The 15,113-nt window shown below is 41.0% G+C and overlaps 2 protein-coding genes and 3 long non-coding RNA genes across 6 annotated transcripts; 3 read left to right on the top strand and 2 right to left on the bottom strand.

Annotated features, from left to right (window-relative positions):
• Positions 1-4: 4 nt before the first annotated feature.
• On the bottom strand, positions 5-1,151 carry LOC143504280 (uncharacterized). The gene is made up of 2 exons (XM_076995789.1): positions 397-1,151; positions 5-139 (listed from the first exon to the last, which is right to left on the bottom strand). The coding sequence occupies exon 1, from the start codon at positions 847-849 to the stop codon at positions 418-420; it is 432 nt and encodes a 143-aa protein (XP_076851904.1). The 5' UTR covers positions 850-1,151; the 3' UTR covers positions 5-139; positions 397-417.
• LOC143504273 (ubiquitin carboxyl-terminal hydrolase 42-like) lies at positions 905-8,652 on the bottom strand. The gene is made up of 14 exons (XM_076995787.1): positions 8,462-8,652; positions 6,414-6,455; positions 6,081-6,290; positions 5,196-5,306; positions 4,992-5,091; positions 4,009-4,076; positions 3,761-3,831; positions 3,333-3,415; positions 2,846-2,954; positions 2,603-2,743; positions 2,412-2,512; positions 2,155-2,173; positions 1,289-2,034; positions 905-1,130 (listed from the first exon to the last, which is right to left on the bottom strand). Exons 1-14 carry the CDS (start codon positions 8,541-8,543, stop codon positions 905-907), a joined length of 2,109 nt encoding a protein of 702 aa, XP_076851902.1. The 5' UTR covers positions 8,544-8,652.
• Positions 8,653-8,752: 100 nt separating this feature from the next.
• LOC143504276 (uncharacterized) lies at positions 8,753-11,959 on the top strand. 2 transcript variants are annotated; one of them, XR_013127516.1, is made up of 5 exons: positions 8,757-9,178; positions 11,162-11,248; positions 11,332-11,569; positions 11,641-11,764; positions 11,862-11,959. It is a non-coding gene; the product is annotated as an uncharacterized LOC143504276 (long non-coding RNA). The 2 variants fall into 2 exon arrangements; XR_013127515.1 differs by having other exon boundaries at positions 8,753-9,178; positions 11,332-11,764.
• Positions 11,960-12,350: 391 nt separating this feature from the next.
• LOC143504272 (uncharacterized) lies at positions 12,351-13,368 on the top strand. Its single transcript, XR_013127512.1, has 3 exons — positions 12,351-12,974; positions 13,050-13,173; positions 13,271-13,368. It is a non-coding gene; the product is annotated as an uncharacterized LOC143504272 (long non-coding RNA).
• A 395-nt stretch (positions 13,369-13,763) lies between these two features.
• LOC143504271 (uncharacterized) lies at positions 13,764-14,814 on the top strand. Its single transcript, XR_013127511.1, has 3 exons — positions 13,764-14,383; positions 14,459-14,582; positions 14,680-14,814. It is a non-coding gene; the product is annotated as an uncharacterized LOC143504271 (long non-coding RNA).
• The last annotated feature ends 299 nt before the right edge of the window (positions 14,815-15,113 follow it).

Here is a 15,113-nt window from a genome sequence, read left to right as displayed (position 1 = left end):
TGAGGAGGAAGCTGTGGACTGATGAAGGAGGTGGAGGTGAACTGAGGCCCGTTCACCTTGGCCGTGCTGACCGGGCGAGGGGAGCAATGACCGGGACCATGGGTCACAGAGTTACAGTCTCAGTTTAAGATCTGTTGACCTAAAAATGATGGATGGGGGGGGGGGGGGGGGGGGGGGGGAATAAAAGTGTATAAAATGCCTTTCTAAATATTCTAAATATAATGGTTTAAACATTAGATTGAAATGACTGGATGAAGAACAGTAAGTACGCCTGTTGGTTCAGCACTGATCGTATGTCACTTACAGATACTGATGCATCGTTCATCTCATACCACTGCTCATTACTAGTTTGTAATGGATAATTGAAACTTGGAAAGAAAGTTGACCCTTATGCACCTGAGTGACGTTAACTTGGTATTAGTCCTCAGTAGTAGGTCGCTTGGCGCTGGGTGAAGACCCGTCTGGGTCGCAGCTGAGGCGGCGCACACACTTCCGCTCCTCACGCGCTCGTCTGCCTTCTCTAGAGCCTGGCGCACCAGACAGAGACGCCGCCGCATCTTCCCTGCAGTCATCGCCGTTGGGCACAAAGGCGTCCGCGGTTGCCACGGGCCTCTCTAAAGCCACGTGCCCGTCGCCCCCCTGTGAGCAGAGGTCGTGGTTGGCCTCTGGGGGCGCCGTGGTGCCTTTCGTCACATGGGTGTCGTGGCAGTAGATGGGCTCCTCAGCCGAGGCCGTCTGGGTGCGAGGCGTGGTGTCGGTTGGCTTAGCTGGCGTCTCGGGGGCTGAATGGGGCCTGTGAGGAGGCGGGGACAGCAGGGGAGCGACATCCTGAGTAAGAGGCTCGGACATCGCTTTTGTCTGTCCAGAGGAAGGCGAAGGAGGGAGCGTGGCATCAGAGCACGATCTACTGAGTCTGGTAATAGTCCTCAGTAGTAGGTCGCTTGGCGCTGGGTGAAGACTCGTCTGGGTCGGAGCTGAGGCGGCGCTTACGTTTGTCTAAGCTGTGGCCAGAGCGACACTCCATACGAGGCTCCTCCTCCAAGTTGTGCCTCCTCCTCTTCTTTTTCATCTTTTTGTGTCGGAAGGAGCTGCTGTCCCCATTCCTGTCTGATGGGTCCCTCTCAGAACTCCTGCAGATTGAAAATGATTTGCTTAAGGAAACTGTAGTACACTTTCTGGCTTATGGTTGCTAGATTTTCTACAACAGTAACAGTTCTGTTTGCTGACCCCTCCTGGTCACACACAGTATAGCAATGGCCGTTCTCATGCAACATAAATAGCTCCTTACCTCCGCTTGTCCTTGTTCTTCTTCTTGGATTTCTTATGTTTTTTGACAGGCCGCTCTTCACATGGATCCTCCCTGTCCGACAGGCTACGCTTTTGTGCCTGGGGCCGCGGGGCAGGGCTGGCGGGGCGTGGTGCTTTAGCCCGCTTGTGTCCCGAGTCTTTCTTCCCAACATAGTACTCAAATGAGCGAGGGAAGTCACCTTGACCATTCTCCACATCCCGGTCTCGTTCGTCCTTGCTGCTGTGATGGCGCCGGTGGTGGTAGTGGTCTCGGCGGTGGTGGGTGTGCCCGTCCCGGTGGCGATCTCCCTCTCGCTCTCCAGGGATCCTCTCTCGACTGGCCGAGCGATCCTTATCAGTATGGTGGTCTCTGTTGGGACGATGGCGATGGCGATGGCGGTGCCCGTAGCGCTCCCGACTCCGGTTTTCCCGCTCGCGATAATGTCCCTGCCTGGATCTGCCTCGCTCCTTCAGTGTGGAGGAAAGGTGTGGCTGCTCAGAATCTTTATCACACTTCCGCTCCTCACGCGCTCGTCTGCCTTCACTAGAGCCTGGCGCACCAGACAGAGATGCTGCTCTATTGTGAGCGGTGGTGCCACCGTTCACCTGCACAGGCCGTCTGAGGTCTGAGGTCGGGGATGCGGCAGCCGAAGAACTGCAGGGGCTGGGCTGGCTCTTCGGGACGCTGCTGCTGTTGCTCCCGCCAGGCTTTGAGCCACCTTGGTCCTCCTTCATGGGAGAGTTATTCTGCAAAGTGAACAGCGGTCAGTTATGGGAAATCTGAATATCAGGAACAGAAAGTAAGAGTTTAACAGTGTAAACAAACAAAACACAGCCCTCTCAATTATACTAGTGAACAATAACAACCAGTTCCCAGTCAGATTTCCTGGCATGGTGCAGTGGTGCGGTGATACCTTTGCCATGTGAGGAGAAAGCTGTGGACTGATGACGGAGGTGGAGGTGAACTGAGGCCCGTTCACCTTGGCCGTGCTGACCGGGCGAGGGGAGCAATGACCGGGACCACGGGTCACAGAGTTACAGTCAATAAAAGTGTATAAAATGCCTTTCTAAATATTCCACTATTCAAAAATCTGGAGTTGGTTTAAACATTAAGTTGAACTTACCGGATGTAGAACAGTAAATATGCTTGTTGATTCAGCACTGATTGTATGTCGCTTACAGTTACTGATGCGTCGTTCATCTTATACCACTGCTCATTACCAGACTGAAATAAAAACATTATTCCATCCATTAGCTAGAGCAGAAACTCAGTGCAAAAACACAGAGAATGCTGAAACCGCGCAGCACATCAAACCTTCACATAGCAGTAGTAGTGTCCGGCGTGGCAGCTAATCCCGGAGTGGACCAGCACAGCGTACAGGCCATAGAGCTGTGGCTCTCCGTGGGACTGCGACATGAACGGACGCATGTCCAGATACTCTGGATACCTCACGTCCTGCACAGGGGGACAGAGAACAGTTGTGCAACGGCATAGATCACGTGAAACGACTAAGGAAAGTGTACAACAGTGCGGCAGAATTAAGTACGGTGGTCAAACCTTTGCAATTTTGCTTCCGTTGAAGTCGAAGCGCTTTAAAGCAATGGTGAGCACATTCGAGCTACGGTGGACTGTAAATCTTTTTGAGGCATGAACCATTTTCTTACATCTACAAACACAACCAAATTCACAATGAGGACAGAAAAGATAATAGGCAACACAGACCACAGTAAATTCACCACTAGTGGTCCCATGACAACAAATAGAGCTTGGTTTATCTCCAGAGATAAACCGGTGTGCCTCAGACTTATCCAAAATAGACTGTAAAGAGCACCTTTATCCCTCTTATCCATTGGTTTCAAAGCCCTCTGTAGTACGTGGCCGAAGACGGCTTTTTGAGTTTTATGTGAAAATATTTTGAAAATGAGGCTGGCAGTTTGTATCCGCCTTCCTGAGTCTAAAGTTACTGGTCATGCTACTTTTGGAAAAAACACATGGTTACCCTGTTGGACAGCATGGTGGAGCAGATCTGAGCTGGGACACTTACTTGGTGCACTTGTAGGCATTGTCTCCATCAAGCTGCTCAGGCTTAACAAACTGCTCAAGAGCTTTGGTGATGGTTGGAGCAGTCTACAAAACACATGTAAACACGCTTAGGCACAGACACAGGGCTAAAGAAAATCTTGTCAAACTGATCCCATGATGCTTTACATCTCAGACACCAGTTTGGGACAAGCAATTATCAATTCACTGAGTAATCATTAATTCACTAAGACAGCAACTCTCATACAAGACTAAATTGTAAGCCAGACATGCCATGATTAGCAGACCTAATTAATAATCTAAACAAATGTCCACCTCACACATGTACACATGCACGCACACACTTTAACAAACTGATAGAATCAATTTCAAAGCCCAGATCATTTCTATGGACATCTTTATAAAAGATACAACAGAGTGACTGATGGCTACCTCAATGTCCAGTGCAATGTCCAAATACTGATCAAACGTATCAGATACTCCATTGCAGTTCAAACACTCCACTGTGAAATCAGAAAGAATATAATCAATTTAACTGATCAAAAACATCTCAAATAGCATTGCCAGTCATACACATTGAACACTTATGAAATAAATAATTTATAGTAACATTTTACAGTAAATACCATTTTACCATTTGATGTTCACAAATTGAAATGAAGTATGACTGACAAACTCACATCTTGACCTCAGGTAACCTCCAAATATCTGATGGATCAGAGTGGTTGCCTGTGTTTCCCTGTCCAGTCTGATTAAATAAAAACATCAGACAAGGCAGAAAATGTAATTTATTCAGATAGAAACTAAAACAAGAAATTAAAAAGAGAATATAAACAAACATGCAATTGTAAGAGTACAACCTTTAAGTGTATCTAAACGCCTTTCTGAATAACGCTTTCTAAAAGCACAAAGCAGAACAGAAATGAGGTCTGACGTGAAAATTGCCAGAAACTAGAACGACGCAGCGATTCCCTGATGGATTCATCTCCACACGTAACTGGTAAAGTCAAACGCTTCGTTCTGAATGTAGGCTGCTGGCTGGCCAGTAGTGGAGAGATGTTGAGAAGCAGCAGCTGGCACCGCATCAAAGCAACTTGGGAGAGAGCGCACAGCCCACATACAGAGCGCTGGTGGACTAACGTGTTAGCCACACATAAACAAGCTGTCGACTGTGGTATGGAAGAGAGGGGTGAGAGTAAACCACCCTGTATGCCTGTGCAGTTTCTGCACAAATGCAGAACTACTTCTATTTTCTTAGACCAACCTGGCCTCATTTAGATACAGGACAATCTTAATAACTGGTGGATACATCAGCAATTTTCTTCACACCGGTATCAAGCACCAGTCTCCGCTCTTTTTTCAGTCAGTGAAATGGAAAGCACAAAAAACGCCAAAAAAGGACCCTTGGATCCACGTATTTACTCTCCAAATAATATTAATAATAATAATAATAATAATAATAATACTAATAATACACCTGACTAACAGCCACAGCTGCACCTGCTAGAAGTGACATTTTTAAATATCTGTCTGCAAGAAGAGTCAAGTAACAATTCTGCGACCCACAGATATCCAACAAACATGCTAAGAAATAGATGAATGCTAAAATTCAATAATTTAGCAACTTGAGCAATAATATAGGGTGTGGTCCAAGTAAACATACATGCTCCAAAACAGGCAGGACTCTTGCATAGTGTCCACTGTGTACCGCAAGAACTCATGAGCGTCTTCTTGACTCCCAAAACAGAAATGACTTGCAATACCTTTGAAAAAGAAAAGGAGATGGACCACAATTAGAAATGTTCATATTTAACGGTGCTCAAAGGAATATGATGTTGCTTTTGTCCATCACCATTTGCATACTCACATTTTAGTTCATTCAGCACACTGATGGGTTTAATGACTTTTCCTGAATTGGCAAACACCTGGGTGATGTGATTCTCCATGATGCACATCATGCAAAATCCAGGTTCATGACCTTCGGGGGAAAAAGAGGACTCAGAATTAAGGCATAATAAATATACAGATGGTATCACTAAATACCAGTAGATAATCTTGAAAGTTAATAAGCAGTTAATAAGCAGGTAATTAACACAGCCATGTTTCCAACCAAATGTTTTCTATGTATATCAATTAGAAAACCTTTACGGAAGCAAATAACATTGACAAACTCACAATAATGTTAAATAGTTTGTACAAAGGACAACTGCACCCCTTGGTTGATAAAGACTTCATTCAACAGATGGGAAAACATACAATAAACCCAAAACATCATAGCAAATGTTCATCAGATCTGCGTTTTGTCTTACAGCATTACATAGAAACTCTGAACACATTGTGAAATTAAGGACTGTGTGTAGATCATCCTGAGATGATCGAGATACTGAATGAACTGTTGCAGCCAATGGGAAGAAGCACACTCTGCTCCCAACAAAGACACCTGCTGGTTCATGCAAAACAGAGGCCTGCTGACACCTCTGTTAACACCTTTTATTGAACAGCCCTAAATATCGTCTCATACCAGTGGACACTCCATTCTTTACCCAACATTGGTCTAGACAACCAAGCTTAATTTCTGCTCCTCTCTTGTGATATTAGAAATGTTAGACAATTTACTCTTGTTCAACTTGCAGTCAGCTCATATAAGGCTGATTACATAATGATGCAAGAACTAAAACAGGCTACGTTGGATATGTTAAATACTTTAGAACCAAGATGTGTGGCAGGAGGAGAAGGATGGGGAGTGACTCACATGTTGTGGAATGCTCTCTGGACAGCATGTAGTTGGCGAGAGGAGCAGTGTAGGAGAGACACTGAAGGGCAGAGTTTAAAAAACACGTGTTGCCCAGGTTCTGTAGACCTGCTCCAATACGATGGACCTGGTTCCAATTTAAACAGAGGTGTTCTGCTGGGAACAGGACCATCTGGGGTAGAGGGATGCCATCGCCACTGGCAAGCACCACTACATGGACAAACAGAGGCATTCGTTACGGCTTTCGTACAGCAACACGGTTGCTTCAGAAATGCTTGCAGGACACAGAACCGGTGCATCCCTGGAACATGGAGTAAACGGTAAAGTACTCACCAGTCTCCTTGGGCTTATCTTCTCCATGGTCACTATTCATTCCTGCCAGATAGAATCAGATCGTTGAAGTTAGATGCACTTTTCAAGAACTCACCTGTGGTAATTGCTCAGAATGACACAAACAGAACATACATGCTGGCTGGGGGGGGGGGGGGGGGGGGTCACATTGTTACAACTATTACTTGAGGTCTACTGCCTCAAGCTTGTACGATAACCTGTTTTGTTACTCAAAATCAAACAGTAAAATGCCCTCAAATTGGATACTCCAACCATTTTTTGGTACAGTTCACTGTTGAGAAATTAGTTACAGGTACATGCAGACATGGACGTAATTTTGTAATAAAAAGTGGGGGGGGTATTTAAATATTTGGTTTTAACCGTAAAAACTGGGGGGGTCCAAAACTGGCTTTTGAAAAAGTGGGGGTGACATGACCCCCCCTCCCCCCCCAAATTACGTCCGTGCATGCAGATACACAGGGTTGCCAACTCTCACGCATTGAGCGTGAGACACACGCATTAGACCGTCTTCACACGCTCTCACGCCACACATACGATTTCTCAAGCCGGAAAAAAAATCTAGTTTATTTACCTCTGATTCACATCTATGATTCAATGAGTTACTAGTTCGCTCTGGTGCCAACCACTGGCGATCGATCGCGATATAATACTTAATTTGTGTCCATTTTACACCCCGGCCGGTGACAACTTACGTTCGCAACCCCCCCACCCACCCACTGCGTGAGAAATCGGAAGTGTGGCGTGAGAGCGAGTGAAGACGGTCAAATGCGTGTGTCATTTGGCAACCCTGTTTTAAATGCAAAACACCAACCCAGGGCACAGAGGAAGCATGAGTCTATAAGATCATCAGGTCTATAAGAAAAAAAATAGAGATAAAAGCTATCACAAATAATTAAATACAATTGATTTAAATAGAACAAAAATTCAATAATGAAATGTTAGAAATAAATTTATAGAGGAAAACACATTATTAAATTTTAAATTAAATGTAGACATTTAAATAAAACGTTTGACATAAAAGATATAAAGTGCATCAAATCAAAGCTACAGAATAGCTGTGCTTTTCACTTGAGAGCTAAAACAGCTGAATAAATCTGTAAGGCATGGGAGCACATTTTTTCTGTTTCTGAAAGTGACTATAATCTGTGCAGATCTCATGACTTCAAGAAGTTTATTCCTCTTATATTCCTTTATTCTTATTGTAAGTGATTATGAACAAGTGATTATAAGAAGGGCTATGGTGCCATGTGATGTCATTAGAATGTGGGGAGAATGCATAAGAATTTGTGATGTCATGTCATGAAACCCGTTTCTTTTTAAAAATGTTTATTTGTATTTGCATTTTCCATGGCAACATGGAGAATGTTAACATGGTGGGATTTATGAAAATTGTGCTGAGTCAAAGAAATAACCCATGCTCCATTAATTATAATAATCAAAATGTCCTGTACACATGAAATAAAGAGCTTGAAAGTCACCAGTAGAATACATATATATATATATATATATAGGTTATTTTTCTAAACCTTAGAAAACTACATACATGTGTATATTACATTTTTAATATAAATAAGCCTATGGAAATCAATACTCATAAGCAATGTTCACTAAATGTACTGTCTTATATAGAAGTATACAGGGTTGCCAACTTTTGAAGATCGCTTGGAGTGAGATTTGAACCTGGAGGAGGTGGCGAGTGTAAATTGGTGGCGAACGTAAGTTGTCGACGGGGGGTGAACATAAAATGGACACAAATTAAGTGTTATATCGCGATCTATCGATAAAATGGACACAAATTAAGTATTATATCGATCGCCGGTGGTTGGCGCCAGAGCGAACTAGTAACTAATTGAATCATAGATGTAGATCAGAGATAAATAAACCGGATTTTTTTTTTCGCCGTGAGATATCGCAAGTGTGGCGTGAGAGCGTGTGAAGACGGTCAAATGTGTGTGTCTCACGCTCAATGCGTGAGAGTTGGCAACCCTGAGTATAAAGTTATGTACAGTATATGAACATTTTTTTCTCACCATGAGTGGTAAAATCTGGCGTGTCCATGACGTGGTTCTGTTCCTGCCCAGGCAGGTCAGTTATCAGAGGGTAAAAACTCATTCTCAAAGTGAAGATTAGAAAATCGCATTAGATTGTAAATCGCAGAGCAAAATCTCATACGACCGGTTTTGAGCTTTTCAGCATCGAAACTGAAATCCAAACATTCCACCTTCCCAATCAAACATTCAAAACCAAACATTCTAAGTGGCTTAGCACGCGCGATGTCACGAAATCAGCCAGGCTGCTACAATAACCTGATGAATATGGAGCTAAAAATATGGAGCATAAATATTTGAATCTGAATTTTGTATATTTGTATTATATTTACATTACATTTAATACACTTGAAATATTTAATGGCGTAATTCATACATTTGAATTTTAACAATGCTTTTTTATGTTTTGAACTTGCGAGATGGTGAAATTTGCTGTTGGAAAAAAATAAATTTCAATATTACAACTTGCATTTTTCACATGAAAAAAAATTAGATCCTTAAATTCAAATCGCTATGATTCAAAACTCAGAAATACAGATTCAGACCCGCGATGAAACATCCGGGCTTCTCAGGAAAAGTAAACCTTAGAGCAATCCAACGCATTAAACCAATCACAGCGGTGCCTCACTCTCGGTCGCGTCTGTGGGTGAAGATCAGTCGCGTTTGTGGCGGAGACAACTAATGGAGCACCACAACGAGGTAAGTGCATCCAAAGTTATTCAGATTCAACGCGGCAAGTTTGATGTGTTGCGTTACGTAACGGTGGTTGCGTTATAACGCGGGGGAACTTTAGCTAGTTAGCTAGCTTGTTAGTAGAGGTTAACTAAGAGCTTTGGTTGGTATGAGCTGCTCTCATATAAAGAGTTTGAAGTGTACTGATTAACATTATCGTTTAAGTATGTGTTTCCCTGACGTAGTAACATTCATTTGTCAGAATGGTTGTAGGATAGAAAATAGTTAATTTTAGGGCATAAAACAATCAGGGTCTTGCTGGTTCTAGTTATCAGAACTAGCTACAGGCTGTAAAACGGGCAATACGTTTAAACTTCGCGTTTGGACCGTTCAAAAGTATCGTAGTAAATGGTTTGCTATTGGCAGTTAATGTTTTAAATGCATATAAAAAACAAAGGCATAGCAGAGTGTTTCAGAAGTTGTTCATGCCGCCATTTTATACATGTTTATTCATTCTTGTTAAACCCTTTATTTTCTTTCCACGATTGGCAGCATGGCGGGAATGCGTAGGATGCAAGAAAGGGTACAAATATTAGTTGTGTTTTCTTTGTGCTTGTAGGGAAATGCAAATGTTATCAGGTCCACAAGGAACCTGTTGTCCTTGTTGACCTCGCAGTCAGGAAGTGCAGCTGGCCCTAGTCAAGATAATGTCAGGTCTCTTATATATTTTAATGTAGTGAGCTAAATATTTTGTACTATGTGCTACAATACAAATAATATGTTGTGGTCAAATTTGTGAATAATGGAAATAATGAAGATAATGAAATGAAATTTTCAAGGAAGGAATAAAATACAATTGGCCTACAGGATATGGAACCACATCAACATTACTTTGATCAATACAGGTCAAATGTCAAGGTCAAAGATTAAGGGAGGAATTACTGGTTATCCTTTCTGTGGAGCGTCTAAGCTACATGTACTCGACCTGCAGGATGCGCGTTTTTGTACTGAACAAATTCACTCATTGCCGGTTCTCGGATGGTTATGAAATTTCACATGGTAGCAGTTAAGAGTTTATAAAATCTTCCTAACCATGAATTAATTCTGCCTTCGAACAGGAAGTTACTTTATTTAGCGCTTACAAATCACCTTAATCTTCAAAACTCCAGAACTTTTGATCTACTGAACGGAATATAACAGAACAAACACGAACATGTTCAACAAGATTTGATATGTTCGAAATTACGTAAATCACATAAAATTAGCCACTAATTCATTCATTTTAAGTGCGAGTCCAGCGAGACCACGAAAAAGTGGTCTGAAATTGCTGTTTAACAGATTTCTTCTTGAATGGGATACCAACCATAGACAGTTATTTCTGTTTCACTTATTATTGGCATCTAGACTAAATAATGCTCAACTGAATCTGAACTCTGTAGAGAAAACATATTTACCTTCCTTAAAGTGCTTTCAGTGCACCTTCCTGATCATGTTTCAACAGTTATACAGAAATAACTTCTGGTTCATTTGCAGCAAGTATAGCCATTATCAGTAAATATTCATATCAGTAATTTTTTCATCACCACCTAAATAACTAGCCCATAGTTAGTTCATTGATCTGATCTAAGAAGTACCATGCTCAGTTATTTATCAATTGAATCTTCAAAATCATGTCTAGCTTGCAAGATTTAGGCTGCAGGTGTTGGGCTAGACGTTTCTGTACCTTTTCAAGTCAAAAATTGTAAAGCATTGTAAAGCTTTTTGTATGAAAGAACAGTAGGAAATGTCTAGTCAATACAGCAAAAATATAGTCTGTAGTATTAATAATTTTAACCCCAAGAATTTGAGCCAAGATCTTTATTGTGGATGATAATAGAATGACCCTAATTCAGTTTCTGATATTGGAGGACTAAGTCCAGCACACCACCTTCAACTTGTTAATTGTTAATTCATTTACACAACTTGTTAATTTCTGTGTTTTTATCTTTTAAATTGTGTTTACCATATTAGGAGATGTTGCTGTTGGTGAAGGAGTGACAAGATACTTCTTTTCAGCAATTATTCAAAGGCTTAAAGCTGGCTTCAGTATTAATCTAGGTATGATGATCATTGTTACATATGTTTATTACTTTTTCTTGGAATTAGAAATGTTGACATTTGTGTCCATCTTTCAATTACAGGAAATACCGAAAGGACATGCCTATTTGAAGGTGAACCTGATCATCTGGTCCCTTCATCATCCCAGTTCCTCATTGAGGGTGACATGTTTCTAGTAGCTGGACGGATGCTGGGACATTCTTACATGGGGGGCCTCGGCTGCCTGGACTCAGCAGAGCAATTGTCCATGATTCACCTGAGACAGCCACAGTGCAAATAGAAGATTGTCCTGACCATGATATACGAGAAATCATCAAATTGGTATGTACATCATGTGTTTTTTTTTTCTTTCTATTTTTATTGAAAAAGTTGTTGCAGCCATTTATGTCCAGGTTGATGGAGATGATGAACTCAGTGAAGATGAATGCCAGGCTGTCCTTGAATCTTTCTTGGGATCTACCTGGCCCAACCAATACAAACAGAAGGTGGCTCTTTGAACGCCTTTTGTCACATGCGGTAACATGCCCTATCTACACATTCCATTTCACTGCAAATTTTAATACATTACATGAAATTAAGCAGTATTGTATTGTGACTTTTGCCAAATCTGCAGGTAATTGGTAGACGATTGCGTCAGTTGAAACAAATTTGGAAAGGACTAAAGGAAACCAAGGTGTGGTCACTGTTGATTGAAAGGAAAGATGTGCAGGTTTTTCCAAAGGAAAGTGAATATTCACTTATGCCACAGGTATGTTTATGTACATATTTTTTAAAGAAAACAATTTTCGATAACACATTTATGTGGTGTACATGACCTAGACATATACAAACGGCAGGAGTCTTGAGTGCTTTTGTTTTTAAGATATTGCTCCCATACATACGCTGGCCCACTGAAAGCAGTGCAGATGATGATGATGACGACTGACCACTGGAAAACAAGTGTCGCATCTCGGGATATTTTCAGCAGTTCATTGAGACTGGTATGAGTTTCTTTCAATTATTATTGTGCTGTTAGCTTGTGCTGTTAGTGTTGTAAGTGTAGCTTTAGCACCTCCTATTAGTGATTTTGTAAATAGTCAGTAACATCACAGGAAGTAGAAAGTTCATGGATGTTTTACATGTGTTTGATGACTGACAGATAATCCACATGCATCTGCCTTCATCCTTCGTCTTTCGTGGTATCGTCTGTATGTATATTGTTTATTTACTTATATTTAGTTCTATCATGATATATTGCAATATCAGATAAATTTATTCTGTAGCTGTCATATATTATTGAAGCCAAATGTTTATAGTGCACTAATACAGTGTCAATGTATGCTATGTTACACTGTAGGGACCGTGTATTATTACAATAGTATATGTTGTAATTGTATTTTGTTGTAGTTTTTATTCAGTTTCACACTGATGATGATCATTGTTACACATGTTTATTACTTTTTCTTGGAATTAGAAATGTTGACATTCGTGTCCATCTTTCAATTACAGGAAATACCGAAAGGACATGCCTATTTGAAGGTGAACCTGATCATCTGGTCCCTTCATCATCCCAGTTCCTCATTGAGGGTGACATGTTTCTAGTAGCTGGACGGATGCTGGGACATTCTTACATGGGGGGCCTCGGCTGCCTGGACTCAGCAGAGCAATTGTCCATGATTCACCTGAGACAGCCACAGTGCAAATAGAAGATTGTCCTGACCATGATATACGAGAAATCATCAAATTGGTATGTACATCATGTGTTTAATTTTTTTTTCTTTCTATTTTTATTGAAAAAGTTGTTGCAGCCATTTATGTCCAGGTTGATGGAGATGATGAACTCAGTGAAGATGAATGCCAGGCTGTCCTTGAATCTTTCTTGGGATCTACCTGGCCCAACCAATACAAACAGAAGGTGGCTCTTTGAACGCCTTTTGTCACATGCGGTAACATGCCCTATCTACACATTCCATTTCACTGCAAATTTTAATACATTACATGAAATTAAGCAGTATTGTATTGTGACTTTTGCCAAATCTACAGGTAATTGGTAGACGATTGCGTCAGTTGAAACAAATTTGGAAAGGACTAAAGGAAACCAAGGTGTGGTCACTGTTGATTGAAAGGAAAGATGTGCAGGTTTTTCCAAAGGAAAGTGAATATTCACTTATGCCACAGGTATGTTTATGTACATATTTTTTAAAGAAAACAATTTTCGATAACACATTTATGTGGTGTACATGACCTAGACATATACAAACGGCAGGAGTCTTGAGTGCTTTTGTTTTTAAGATATTGCTCCCATACATACGCTGGCCCACTGAAAGCAGTGCAGATGATGATGATGACGACTGACCACTGGAAAACAAGTGTCGCATCTCGGGATATTTTCAGCAGTTCATTGAGACTGGTATGAGTTTCTTTCAATTATTATTGTGCTGTTAGCTTGTGCTGTTAGTGTTGTAAGTGTAGCTTTAGCACCTCCTATTAGTGATTTTGTAAATAGTCAGTAACATCACAGGAAGTAGAAAGTTCATGGATGTTTTACATGTGTTTGATGACTGACAGATAATCCACATGCATCTGCCTTCATCCTTCGTCTTTCGTGGTATCGTCTGTATGTATATTGTTTATTTACTTATATTTAGTTCTATCATGATATATTGCAATATCAGATAAATTTATTCTGTAGCTGTCATATATTATTGAAGCCAAATGTTTATAGTGCACTAATACAGTGTCAATGTATGCTATGTTACACTGTAGGGACCGTGTATTATTACAATAGTATATGTTGTAATTGTATTTTGTTGTAGTTTTTATTCAGTTTCACACTGATGATGATCATTGTTACACATGTTTATTACTTTTTCTTGGAATTAGAAATGTTGACATTCGTGTCCATCTTTCAATTACAGGAAATACCGAAAGGACATGCCTATTTGAAGGTGAACCTGATCATCTGGTCCCTTCATCATCCCAGTTCCTCATTGAGGGTGACATGTTTCTAGTAGCTGGACGGATGCTGGGACATTCTTACATGGGGGGCCTCGGCTGCCTGGACTCAGCAGAGCAATTGTCCATGATTCACCTGAGACAGCCACAGTGCAAATAGAAGATTGTCCTGACCATGATATACGAGAAATCATCAAATTGGTATGTACATCATGTGTTTAATTTTTTTTTCTTTCTATTTTTATTGAAAAAGTTGTTGCAGCCATTTATGTCCAGGTTGATGGAGATGATGAACTCAGTGAAGATGAATGCCAGACTGTCCTTGAATCTTTCTTGGGATCTACCTGGCCCAACCAATACAAACAGAAGGTGGCTCTTTGAACGCCTTTTGTCACATGCGGTAACATGCCCTATCTACACATTCCATTTCACTGCAAATTTTAATACATTACATGAAATTAAGCAGTATTGTATTGTGACTTTTGCCAAATCTGCAGGTAATTGGTAGACGATTGCGTCAGTTGAAACAAATTTGGAAAGGACTAAAGGAAACCAAGGTGTGGTCACTGTTGATTGAAAGGAAAGATGTGCAGGTTTTTCCAAAGGAAAGTGAATATTCACTTATGCCACAGGTATGTTTATGTACATATTTTTTAAAGAAAACAATTTTCGATAACACATTTATGTGGTGTACATGACCTAGACATATACAAACAGCAGGAGTCTTGAGTGCTTTTGTTTTTAAGATATTGCTCCCATACATACGCTGGCCCACTGAAAGCAGTGCAGATGATGATGATGACGACTGACCACTGGAAAACAAGTGTCGCATCTCGGGATATTTTCAGCAGTTCATTGAGACTGGTATGAGTTTCTTTCAATTATTATTGTGCTGTTAGCTTGTGCTGTTAGTGTTGTAAGTGTAGCTTTA

This window comes from Brachyhypopomus gauderio, unplaced genomic scaffold, assembly GCF_052324685.1.
Source record: "Brachyhypopomus gauderio isolate BG-103 unplaced genomic scaffold, BGAUD_0.2 sc250, whole genome shotgun sequence".
NCBI lineage: Eukaryota > Metazoa > Chordata > Actinopteri > Gymnotiformes > Hypopomidae > Brachyhypopomus > Brachyhypopomus gauderio.
Note: the sequence above shows the minus strand (reverse complement) of the source record. Positions and strands in the feature narration are given on the sequence as shown.